We start from the raw sequence: 14,371 nt of genomic DNA, 5'->3' as shown, positions 1-14,371 counted from the left end.
GGAGCGGGAACGAAAATCACTTTCTAGCCACTTTTTCCTAGTTCACCTTATGGCCTACTTGTTTCTGCTCCTACTGGAACATCCAGACAGTAAGGCATTACAATAATCCAACCTAGAGGTAACAAAAGCATGAACTAGTTTCTCTGCATCATGAAGTGACATCATATTTCTTATCTTAGCAATATTTCTGAGATGGAAGAAGGCTACCCGAGTGATATTATCTACATGAGCTTCAAACGAAAGACCAGAGTCAATAATCACACCAAGATCTTTTACTGCTGGACATATCACTTATAATTAAAATGATTTAATTATATAAATATTCTTGTATATTCTATAATACTATTTAAATGAATCCTTCCCCTGAAAAACAACAACAAATTGAGTCTTTTACATACTAAATATTTGAATTTACTAAATAGGTTACATTTTTAATACAATATATTATTAAAATAGTTGATTAGATCATCTTTAAATAAAATGTAATGATCCAACTAATAATTTATTTAAAAAACAGATTTATTATTATTATTATTACAATTATTACTGATAAATAAAATAAAATAAAATAAAATAAAATAAAATAAAATAAAATAAAATAAAATAATAATTATTATTATTATTATTATTATTATTATTATTATTAATTAATAATACATTTATAAGGCCATTATGATAATACATTTATAAATGTATTATTAATTATATAAAGAAATAAACTCTAAAGGAATCACTGTGAGTTGTTTACTATTAAAATTATGCCAACACCAATGCTGAGCACATCATCCGTACCAAGCTCCCTGACCTGGACTCAATCTACAACAAGTGGTGCTGGACCAAGGCCAGGAAGATTGTGAAGGACCTCAGCCATCCCAACAATGGACTTTTCTCTCTGTTGAGGTCAGGGAAGTGCTTCCACTCCCTGAAGGCCAACACTGAGAGACTGAGGAGAAACTTCTTCCCGCAGGCTATACGGTCTCTCAACCAGAACCTCACTTAGGACTCATCTGATTAGACCTACCATGCTCCTACACAGATGTGTTGGAACTCCAACCAACCACACCGGACATTGCACATTACAGGACGGTGGCACACAATAAACACACAATGAACATCTGCACATTTGCACATTCCAAGACTGTGCACACAATACAACACATAACATACATGTTGCACAGTCTGCTCCCGTTTACATACAAAGAAGGACTTTTGCACATCTGCATTTATGAACAATACCACTGCTCTCATCACCTCATTCCACTTCGTGACCACCCCGTACTGCTGCTGTCTGCATCTTGGACACTATTGCACTACACTCTATTCACTTTACACTTTATATAATTTTATAATTTTACATAACTTTGCATCACAGCTGTTGTATTTTACACTTCCTGTATGTACATTTTACACTTTTACACATATACATATTCTATCTTATTTTATATACATATTATATATACATACTCTACTTTATTTATATTTATTATATTTTATTATATTTTTATTCTATTATATTTTTTGCTTACTGTGAACTTGTTTTTATATTTTTATATTTCGTATTTTAGTATAATTTGTATTCTTATTTTTTATATTTCGTATTTTTGTATTTTATTTTTATATTTTTTATCTTGTCTTTGTTCTGTCCTTATTCCTTTTCCTTTTCCTAGGGTCATAACAGTGGTGTAAGCATTTCACTGCATATCACACTGTGTACCATTATGTATGTGACTAATAAAAATTGAATTTGAATTTGAATTATAATGATTAATTTTTAACTCGTATAAAACTGATCTTATAATAAATCTATTTGTATATTTGTTTTACTATTAAAATGATGTTATAACACTTTAACATTCATTATAGTGAAGTGAACTTATTGAGTCGGCTCACTTAAAAAAAGTGAACTCAATGAGTCGACTCACTCACGATTCACTGAATCGTTCAGCGCCTCACTGCTCTGTAGTGTACGGGTCTGTGGTTTTGCTGCATTACACGAATCCCGCCCACTTTTTGACGTCGTGCACGTCGAGTCTGCAGGGGGCGGGGTTTCCCCCGGCTGTGGTGGACGCGAGTCCGGACCGGTTTGTACGCAGAGAGAGAGAGAGAGAGAGAGAGAGAGAGAATGTTTTAAGGTGTGTGTGTATGAGTGTGTGCTTGGATTTAAAAAAAAGTGGTGTAAATGGGTAACGCGCAGAAGAAGGGCACGGGGACGAGTTCCGGTGTCGCGAGCCCGGCTCGCAGCAGAGCTCGCGAGGGAAATCCCGGAAACTCGGAAGGGAAGAAGACGGCGCTCGTTAACGGCGCTTACACTGCGGAGTCAGAGCGGCGGAGAGACGAGGCGGAAACCGGAAACACCGGGACACACGGCGGAGTGAACCTCGATGCCCCCGCCGGGGATCTGCCCCCTGCGCTCGCGCGCCTCAAGAACGAGGGCAATATGCTGTTTAAGAACGGACAGTTCGGGCACGCGCTGGAGAAGTACACCCAGGCCATAGACGGATACACGGAGTCAGGTGTGAAATATTTCATCAAACTTCATTCTGTTTATCAACAAACAACAAACATCCACTACTAATACTACTGTTACCGGTAATAAAGTATCTATAAACAATGCGTAAAAGTCTCATTTACACACCGGAGAGTGTGTTGTGACAGCAGCAGGGTCGCGTCATCGTGACGTCACGTGTCACCGGAAGACTAGTGCTCCGTGTGTGTGTTTATATCAAGGATATTAAAACAAACCAGGGTCAAAAGCAGAAGATTTCCATCTTCCTTTAATCTAATCCGTTTACTTTTCCGGGACACGCCCTCATCCAGAGCAATTTATATTTTAGCTTATTTATACAACTGAGAAGTTTAGGGGCCTTGATCAAGGGCCCCAGCAGTGGTGGACATGGGATTTGAACCCATGACCTTCTGATCAGAAGGCCAACATCTTCACCACTAAGCTGCCACCATGATGAAGTTTAAACATTTCTCTCAGATAGAATAGTCATGACAGCAAGAAGGTCCTGGGTTTGAATCCCAGGTTGGAACAGGCAGGGGCCTTTCTGTGTGGAGTTTGCATGTTCTCCCCGTGCCTGTGTGGGTTTACTCCGGGTACCCCAGTTTCCTCCATGTACATTAGGTTGATTGGTAATTCTAAATTGCCCATAGGAGTGAGTGTGTGTGGTTGTCTGTCTATATGTGTGGCCCTGTGATGGACTGGTGACCTGTCCAGGGTGTACCCCTGCCTTTCACCCAATGTGTGCTGGGATAGGCTCCAGCAGATCCCCGTGACCCTGATTAGGAATAAAGCGGGTATAGAGAATGGATGGACTTTGCTTACATTTCTTATGCTCTAATCTTGGCTTCCTGACTGGGAGTGTGTTAGGACACCAGTTTGTTGCTTCATGATCATGTCTTGAGTCACAGGAAGCTCCACCATTCAGGGTGAAGAGGAGAGGGCTCTTAAAAGCAATAATAATAATAATAATCCTGTATTTAATGCACTTCCTGGAGACCTTCAAATGAGAATAAAATCCCACATGATGATTCTATAAGACTGATGAATGTAATCAATTGACTTTATATCCGAATCCAAATCGAGTCGCTCTCAGATCCAGAGCTGGGGTTTAGTTTAAGTGAAGAAACTTCTAGAAAGAAAGAAAGAAAGAAAGAAAGAAAGAAAGAAAACACTAAAAGGTAAAAGTAAGCTCAGTAGCCGATGTGCTGATGTTGGTGCTTCAGTGCTGAGTTCAGTGTTCAGTCGCTTAGTCAGGTACCTGGTGCTGGTTCCTAATGTACTGATTGTGTGTTTATGAGCGTGTGTATGGTGTACTCCACAGGTCAGTGATGCAGCAGAGATTCCCTGAGATCTTTGTGTTGAGTTTGCTGACTCTTCTGGATTTCAGTGAAGTTCCTCCTCTTGACTTTTTCTGTTTCTGGTTTTGTAACAGTTCTGGGTCGTGACTGCTGTTCTTTCTTGGTTTCAGTACTCAGAGTGTTGAATCATATAGTTTTATTTCATTTCCTGATTCAGTGTGAAGTTCCTGAGTCTGCTGTGTTCCTGATGTCCTGACCGTGTTCCAGTTCCTGAAAGTCTCAAACAAACATCTCCCGAGCTTCATTTTCAACCCAGACTCATAATCGAACTAATAAGTTACTGTCAAGTCAATAAGTCAAGTCTCCGATCTTGCAGTCAAAGTTACAAATTCCAATGTGTGTGTGTGTGTTGACAGGCATCGACAGTCCTGAGGATCTGTGTATTTTGTACTCCAACAGAGCTGCATGCTTTCTGAAAGATGGGAACTGTACAGACTGCATTCAGGACTGCACCAGGTTTTTACACACACATATACACAGACACACACACACACCTCTGAGAGATTAACACTCAGCACAATTAGCTGAGCTAAAACGAGCTTCACCTCCGTCCTGCACTCTGCCGGCTTTTATAACATAGAACCTTCTGTCCACTTACTCAACACACACACACACACAATATGCAGAGTTACTGTTAATATCAATAAAGATGATATTTTAATGTGTGTATAAACACGGTGGGGTCGACTCGACACTCAAGCTGTTGTTAATGATCTCATTTGCAATCTAAAAAATTCTATAAAATTTGAAAATAATGGAGAATAAAAGCACTTTCACTAATCTACACTTTCACTAAAGTGTTTTTGTAAATAAAAACACTTGAAATACTGTAAATGTGAACTTGTGTGTCTCAAAATCTCAAAATCAGTTAATTAAACACCACATCATGTTTTTAAAAAATACTGAAAATTTAAAACACAACCCATTAAATATATTACTGTGTTTATTAAACACTTATAACAAAGATCTATAACCTGGGCAGATATTTATGAATGTGTGTGTGTGTGCGTGTGTATGTGTGTGTGTTGTCTGTACTGGAGACACAGATTAATCCTGATCCCTTTCTCTCATCCTATTAAACTGTCAGTGCGCTGGAGCTCCGCCCCTTCACCCTGAAGCCCCTCCTCCGCAGGGCCATGGCCTATGAGTCTCTGGAGCGCTACAGAATGGCCTATGTGGATTACAAAACCGTCCTGCAGATCGACTCCAGCGTACAGGCGGCTCACGACAGCGTACACAGGTAATCAAATACTAGTTTACCATAAAAAACACCATAAAAACACCATACAACACCAACACTAACCATCAAACACTACTGTTTACCATAAAAACACCATAAAAACACCATACAACACCAACACTAACCATCAAACACTACTGTTTACCATAAAAACACCATAAAAACACCATACAACACCAACACTAACCATCAAACACTACTGTTTACCATAAAAACACCATAAAAACACCATACAACACCAACACTAACCATCAAACACTACTGTTTACCATAAAAACACCATACAACACCAACACTAACCATCAAACACTACTGTTTACCATAAAAACACCATAAAAACACCATACAACACCAACACTAACCATCAAACACTACTGTTTACCATAAAAACACCATACAACACCAACACTAACCATCAAACACTACTGTTTACCATAAAAACACCATACAACACCAATACTAACCATCAAACACTACTGTTTACCATAAAAACACCATAAAAACACCATACAACACCAACACTAACCATCAAACACTACTGTTTACCATAAAAACACCATACAACACCAATACTAACCATCAAACACTACTGTTTACCATAAAAACACCATACAACACCAATACTAACCATCAAACACTACTGTTTACCATAAAAACACCATACAACACCAATACTAACCATCAAACACTACTGTTTACCATAAAAACACCATAAAAACACCATACAACACCAACACTAACCATCAAACACTACTGTTTACCATAAAAACACCATACAGCACCAATACTAACCATCAAACACTACTGTTTACCATAAAAACACCATACAACACCATACAACACCAACACTAACCATCAAACACTACTGTTTACCATAAAAACACCATACAACACCAACACTAACCATCAAACACTACTGTTTACCATAAAAACACCATACAACACCAATACTAACCATCAAACACTACTGTTTACCATAAAAACACCATACAACACCAACACTAACCATCAAACACTACTGTTTACCATAAAAACACCATACAACACCAACACTAACCATCAAACACTACTGTTTACCATAAAAACACCATAAAAACACCATACAACACCAACACTAACCATCAAACACTACTGTTTACCATAAAAACACCATACAACACCAATACTAACCATCAAACACTACTGTTTACCATAAAAACACCATACAACACCATACAACACCAACACTAACCATCAAACACTACTGTTTACCATAAAAACACCATACAACACCAATACTAACCATCAAACACTACTGTTTACCATAAAAACACCATACAACACCAACACTAACCATCAAACACTACTGTTTACCATAAAAACACCATACAACACCAATACTAACCATCAAACACTACTGTTTACCATAAAAACACCATACAACACCAACACTAACCATCAAACACTACTGTTTACCATAAAAACACCATACAACACCAACACTAACCATCAAACACTACTGTTTACCATAAAAACACCATAAAAACACCATACAACACCAACACTAACCATCAAACACTACTGTTTACCATAAAAACACCATACAACACCAACACTAACCATCAAACACTACTGTTTACCATAAAAACACCATACAACACCATACAACACCAACACTAACCATCAAACACTACTGTTTACCATAAAAACACCATACAACACCAACACTAACCATCAAACACTACTGTTTACCATAAAAACACCATACAACACCAACACTAACCATCAAACACTACTGTTTACCATAAAAACACCATAAAAACACCATACAACACCAACACTAACCATCAAACACTACTGTTTACCATAAAAACACCATACAACACCAACACTAACCATCAAATACTACTGTTTACCATAAAAACACCATACAACACCAACACTAACCATCAAATACTACTGTTTACCATAAAAACACCATAAAAACACCATACAACACCAACACTAACCATCAAACACTACTGTTTACCATAAAAACACCATACAACACCAACACTAACCATCAAACACTACTGTTTACCATAAAAACACCATACAACACCAACACTAACCATCAAACACTACTGTTTACCATAAAAACACCATACAACACCAATACTAACCATCAAACACTACTGTTTACCATAAAAACACCATACAACACCAATACTAACCATCAAACACTACTGTTTACCATAAAAACACCAACACTAACCATCAAATACTACTGTTTACCATAAAAACACCAACACTAACCATCAAATACTACTGTTTACCATAAAAACACCAACACTAACCATCAAATACTACTGTTTACCATACAAACACCAACACTAACCATCAAATACTACTGTTTACCATAAAAACACCAACACTAACCATCAAACACTACTGTTTACCATAAAAACACCAACACTAACCATCAAATACTACTGTTTACCATACAAACACCAACACTAACCATCAAATACTACTGTTTACCATACAAACACCAACACTAACCATCAAATACTACTGTTTACCATAAAAACACCAACACTAACCATCAAATACTACTGTTTACCATAAAAACACCAACACTAACCATCAAATACTACTGTTTACCATAAAAACACCAACACTAACCATCAAATACTACTGTTTACCATAAAAACACCATAAAACACCAACACTAACCATCAAATACTACTGTTTACCATACAAACACCAACACTAACCATCAAATACTACTGTTTACCATAAAAACACCAACACTAACCATCAAATACTACTGTTTACCATACAAACACCAACACTAACCATCAAATACTACTGTTTACCATAAAAACACCAACACTAACCATCAAATACTACTGTTTACCATAAAAACACCAACACTAACCATCAAATACTACTGTTTACCATAAAAACACCAACACTAACCATCAAATACTACTGTTTACCATAAAAACACCAACACTAACCATCAAATACTACTGTTTACCATAAAAACACCAACACTAACCATCAAATACTACTGTTTACCATAAAAACACCAACACTAACCATCAAACACTACTGTTTACCATAAAAACACCAACACTAACCATCAAACACTACTGTTTACCATAAAAACACCAACACTAACCATCAAACACTACTGTTTACCATAAAAACACCAACACTAACCATCAAATACTACTGTTTACCATAAAACACCAACACTAACCATCAAATACTACTGTTTACCATACAAACACCAACACTAACCATCAAATACTACTGTTTACCATACAAACACCAACACTAACCATCAAATACTACTGTTTACCATAAAAACACCATAAAACACCAACACTAACCATCAAATACTACTGTTTACCATACAAACACCAACACTAACCATCAAATACTACTGTTTACCATACAAACACCAACACTAACCATCAAATACTACTGTTTACCATAAAAACACCAACACTAACCATCAAATACTACTGTTTACCATACAAACACCAACACTAACCATCAAATACTACTGTTTACCATACAAACACCAACACTAACCATCAAATACTACTGTTTACCATAAAAACACCATACAACACCAACACTAACCATCAAACACTACTGTTTACCATAAAAACACCAACACTAACCATCAAATACTACTGTTTACCATAAAAACACCATAAAACACCAACACTAACCATCAAATACTACTGTTTACCATAAAAACACCATACAACACCAACACTAACCATCAAACACTACTGTTTACCATAAAAACACCAACACTAACCATCAAATACTACTGTTTACCATAAAAACACCATACAACACCAACACTAACCATCAAATACTACTGTTTACCATAAAAACACCAACACTAACCATCAAACACTACTGTTTACCATAAAAACACCAACACTAACCATCAAATACTACTGTTTACCATAAAAACACCATAAAACACCAACACTAACCATCAAATACTACTGTTTACCATAAAAACACCAACACTAACCATCAAATACTACTGTTTACCATAAAAACACCATAAAACACCAACACTAACCATCAAATACTACTGTTTACCATAAAAACACCAACACTAACCATCAAATACTACTGTTTACCATAAAAACACCATACAACACCAACACTAACCATCAAACACTACTGTTTACCATAAAAACACCAACACTAACCATCAAATACTACTGTTTACCATAAAAACACCAACACTAACCATCAAATACTACTGTTTACCATAAAAACACCATACAACACCAACACTAACCATCAAACACTACTGTTTACCATAAAAACACCAACACTAACCATCAAATACTACTGTTTACCATAAAAACACCAACACTAACCATCAAACACTACTGTTTACCATAAAAACACCAACACTAACCATCAAATACTACTGTTTACCATAAAAACACCAACACTAACCATCAAATACTACTGTTTACCATAAAAACACCAACACTAACCATCAAATACTACTGTTTACCATAAAAACACCATACAACACCAACACTAACCATCAAACACTACTGTTTACCATAAAAACACCAACACTAACCATCAAATACTACTGTTTACCATAAAAACACCAACACTAACCATCAAACACTACTGTTTACCATAAAAACACCAACACTAACCATCAAACACTACTGTTTACCATAAAAACACCAACACTAACCATCAAATACTACTGTTTACCATAAAAACACCAACACTAACCATCAAACACTACTGTTTACCATAAAAACACCAACACTAACCATCAAATACTACTGTTTACCATAAAAACACCATAAAACACCAACACTAACCATCAAATACTACTGTTTACCATAAAACACCAACACTAACCATCAAATACTACTGTTTACCATAAAAACACCATACAACACCAACACTAACCATCAAACACTACTGTTTACCATAAAAACACCAACACTAACCATCAAATACTACTGTTTACTAGGGATGCACGATATGAAAAATTTTAACTGATAACCGATAATTAACTCCTTCTCATGGCCGATTCCGATAACCTATAAGTTCATATTTTTATATCAGAATTTTCATATAATCTGCAGTTTGTGAACGCAGGAGAATAGAGAATCTAAGCTGCACTGATGAAACTGATATTTTAGTGGCTCTAACTGTAATAGGAAACATCAGTCCTGACTCTACAGATGTTTTTATTTTTTGTTTAAGGCACTAGAATAAGAACAGAAAGGGTTTAACAGAACTCTGACAGAACTATGGTTTATCTGCAATTAACAACTCATTAACCACAAATTTATGTCCAAGTATTTCACACATAACAAAGAAATGCATCTATTCAACCTTTTTAGTGCATGAGGAAGGTATATAGACCTTAAGTCACATGTTTTTCAAATCCATCATAAATAACATGAATTGACATTTGCCAACCTTGAAAAAAGAAAAAGAAAAACAAAAGTGCATCCTCTACAGAAGAGCATAAGGCATAGGTGAGATTTCTCTGAAATAATATAGTTTATATAATATAAACAAATCGTACAAAGCAGGGAGGGAAACATCACAGAAGAATTTTCAAATGCCTGCTGAATGGGCACATCGATGCTCCGTGTTTTAGGCCTAGCGCTAGTAGCTGCTGCTGCCGCGGCTACTTTATATTCTTTTAATACAGCTTTGCCGCGATGACGACCCTGAGAGTGAGATATAAGATTTGTTGTGTTAAAACTTGATGCCTTTTTTCCTCCTCTCGGAATCCCTGCTGAACATGTGCTGCAAATGGCATTGGCATTGCCATGGCATTGTCCTCCGCTGTCACCGAGAAAAAACCTCCAGACCGGTGTGGACATGTTCACAGATGATGACCTAATGACCGCGACACAGGCCCAGAGTCACTGGAGGTTAAAGCTGCAGTCATGTGCACGTGGAAAGAGGATGGATCTCAGATAAATCAGACTGATTGATTGATTTACCAGAAGGCATACTTTATCCATAAAACACCATCAAACACTACTATTCACCATGAAAACATCCAAAACACTGATAACATCAAGCATCATTACCAATAAAAACTCCAACAAAACTCCATTATTTATCCACAAACACCAACATTAACAATAAAACCCCAATAAACACCAATGCTAGCAATAAATACAATAACAGTTAGCATATCTACCATCAAGCAGTAATGTTTTTCATAGAAACACCAGCACACTGCCATATTTACCCCCAGGCACTAGTGTAAACCATCCAACACCAACAACATTCCAGCAGCCTTCATAAAACTCCCATTACCCTTCAAATACCAACAAACACTAACGAACAAACTAATAAATATCAACACCAAAAACCCACATTAAACTATAAACATTTGCTATCAACACCAGCATGCAACATCAAACACCATCATATGACTAGCAGTTAGTGATACGGTCAAACATCTTCAAACACCACGCCCATACAAATGTCCGCTGGAGACACAGCACATGAACTAATCAGCACACATACTTGGGTTAAGCGGTGTTTAGTAGAGAGTGCAGGAGTTTGATTAGACTGGTCAAGCATTTGTAGGTGTTTATTTTTTGGAGATTGTGGACATTTCTCTGGTGTTCTTCAGGATCACAAAGCAGCTGATGGAGCAGGATGGTCCTGACTGGAGAGAGAAGCTTCCTGAGATTCCTAATGTTCCCATTTCAGCCCAGCAGCACCGCAGAGAAGAACCGAGCGCTGAGGTTCTCCAGGCACGAGCAGCCAGAGCTGAAGAGGAAAAGGGTTCGTGATCAAACACCGACTCGCATCAAACACCAACTCCCTCCTTCAAACACTATCAAACACCCCTATTCTGTTAACTCCAGAACTTCTCATCAGAACCCTGAGAGCTTCATCATCCTCCATCAAACATCATCATTCACCAGGAGGCACCATAGTTCTTCATCTAACCCAGACACCCAACATCCCTCATCCAGTACTCCCATTCACCTTCACTGGCCAACTCCTTCAAACACCAACACACACCTTCTCACCTTCTTTATTATCCAACATGCAGCACATACACACAAACACACACACACACACACACACACACATACACACACACACACCAAGGATCTTTATTAAATATCAACATTCAAACACACAATGCACAAACACATTTACACACACACACACACACCTTTTGTGTCAGAATCAATTACAACACCAACAAAAACAGCTCTTCCTCATTAAACACCACCAGATCACCAGACCTCAAACACATGGTGATGTCCAGTATAAAGTAAACGGAGGTGTGTGTGTGTGTGTGTGTGTGAACTGGCCTTGTGTGTCAGCGGATCCTCATTACATTCAGTTGACTCAGTGTTTGCAGGCAGAGGAATACATTTACTGTGCGTGTGCCGTTTAAACACAGCGAGCTGCCCGGACCGGTTCACTCACACACACACACACACACACACACACAGCGTTGTCAGCACTAACACCGGCATCTGTTAGCTGAATGAATTATGTAGAAGAGTAACTGCAGTGATGCTGTTCGTAATGGAACAAGATGCTCCAGTATGCTCCAGTATGACATTAAAGTCTAGGGTGGGGGAGGGGCACAGTGCTAGCATGTTAGCACAGAGCTATTTATAGGATTTTATATTATATGCATGCACCACGTTGACGTTCGTGTCGTCATAACAACAATATCAGCGACTGTTAGCATAAACATCATTACCATGAGGCTAAATTATGACTAGCTTCTCTGTTACTAGCACGACTAGCTCCTCTGGTGGACTGCTAACTAGATTCTCCAACTTGCTAATTAGCTGCCTTTCTCAGCTGCTACTTAGCAACTAGCTAATGATTAGCGAAATTATTTTTTGGGGGGCAAATTAGCATCAACATAGTTGAAAAGTATTTATAAGAATTGTTATTTGCTAACTTTGTTATAACTCGTGATGGTGGGTAGGATTGTTAGCATTCTGTCAGAATGTTTAAATGCTAACGAGGGAAAATTGTAGTGTTAGAGGGCAGCCATGTTTTCTTCCTCCTGTAAAAGTGCAGGGTGTTGAGATGGAGGAAAAATCACTCAGGAATTAAATATTAGCCTAATAATTTATGCATAAACCCAAACCTTGTCAACATCCTAACGTGCTCACTCATATGCTAAATAGTCAGCTTGCGAGGTGAGCATGTTAGCTAAGTAATCAAGAGCGTTTCATCTGAAAGTGTTGCTAATTAGCTTCCTATCTGATGAGCTATGCTAGCTAAGTAGAAAAAAAACAACAGTGCTAATGTCGTCGTCTCGCAGCAGAAGTTCTAAACGTTTCTCTCGTCTCGGGGTTTCTCCTCACAGCCAGAAAAGCCGAGGCGCGCTTCAACCTGCTGAAGCAGGAGGGCAACGATCTGGTGAAGAGAGGAGAGTTTGAGAAAGCGGTGGAGAAATACCGCGAGTGTATCGCTCTCAAACCCACCGAGTGCTCTGTCTACACCAACAGGTACGAGCTAACCGCCAACTCACTCCACACTGTGAGCGCGAGTATAGCCCTATCTATCTATCTATCTATCTATCTATCTATCTATCTATCTATCTATCTATCTATCTGTCTGTTTGTCAAACATTATACCTACCTTTTCCGCTCTGTCTGATTCGTCCTTGTGTTTTTGGATTTGTTGTTGTGTTTCTTCTCGGCCACGGTAAAAAGCTAGCTAGAGGTGCAGAGTGAGTACGCAGACAGAAGAAACATCATCACTTTTTATCTGATGCTAAGATGAAGGAGAAGGAAGAGATGAAGAGTTTAGATTCACACAAATACACACACACCTGTCACATGGTTCTGTTTAAAATCGCCAGTATTTCCAATGTGAAGTGATAGTGTTCACACACACACACACACACACACACACACACATACACGTTTCTGTCAAGTAGCAGACGTCCTTATCCAGAGCAACTTACAGTTTATCTCATTTTATACATCTGAGCAACTGAGGGTTAGGGGCCTTGCTCAGGGGCCCAGTAGAGGCAGCTTGGTGGAGCTGGGATTCGATCTCATGACCTTCTGATCAGTAGTCTGCTATACACACACACACATACTCTCACACACACACACACACACACACACACACACACTCTCTCTCTCTCTCTCTCTCTCTCTCTCTCTCTCTCTCTCTCTCTCTCTCTCTCTCTCTCTCTCTCTCTCTCTCTCTCACACACACACACAAGAACAATTCTAAACATTATTTAACTGAAACTCAATT

General features: G+C 38.0%; 1 protein-coding gene across 1 annotated transcript in view; it reads left to right on the top strand.

The window, feature by feature from the left end:
• Positions 1 to 2,039: 2,039 nt before the first annotated feature.
• The window catches only part of spag1a (sperm associated antigen 1a), a 20,540-nt gene continuing 8,208 nt past the window's right edge, over positions 2,040 to 14,371 (top strand). Inside the window, exons 1-5 of the mRNA XM_058377211.1 lie at positions 2,040 to 2,513; positions 4,221 to 4,320; positions 4,952 to 5,104; positions 11,748 to 11,902; positions 13,467 to 13,608. Of these exons, the coding sequence (XP_058233194.1) occupies positions 2,180 to 2,513; positions 4,221 to 4,320; positions 4,952 to 5,104; positions 11,748 to 11,902; positions 13,467 to 13,608 (884 nt within the window). The 5' untranslated portion in view covers positions 2,040 to 2,179. The remainder of the gene's footprint in view (positions 2,514 to 4,220; positions 4,321 to 4,951; positions 5,105 to 11,747; positions 11,903 to 13,466; positions 13,609 to 14,371) is intronic.

Source organism: Hemibagrus wyckioides, linkage group LG24, assembly GCF_019097595.1.
Source record: "Hemibagrus wyckioides isolate EC202008001 linkage group LG24, SWU_Hwy_1.0, whole genome shotgun sequence".
In the NCBI taxonomy this organism is placed as follows: Eukaryota; Metazoa; Chordata; class Actinopteri; order Siluriformes; family Bagridae; genus Hemibagrus; species Hemibagrus wyckioides.
This window is presented reverse-complemented; position numbering and strand designations above follow the sequence as displayed.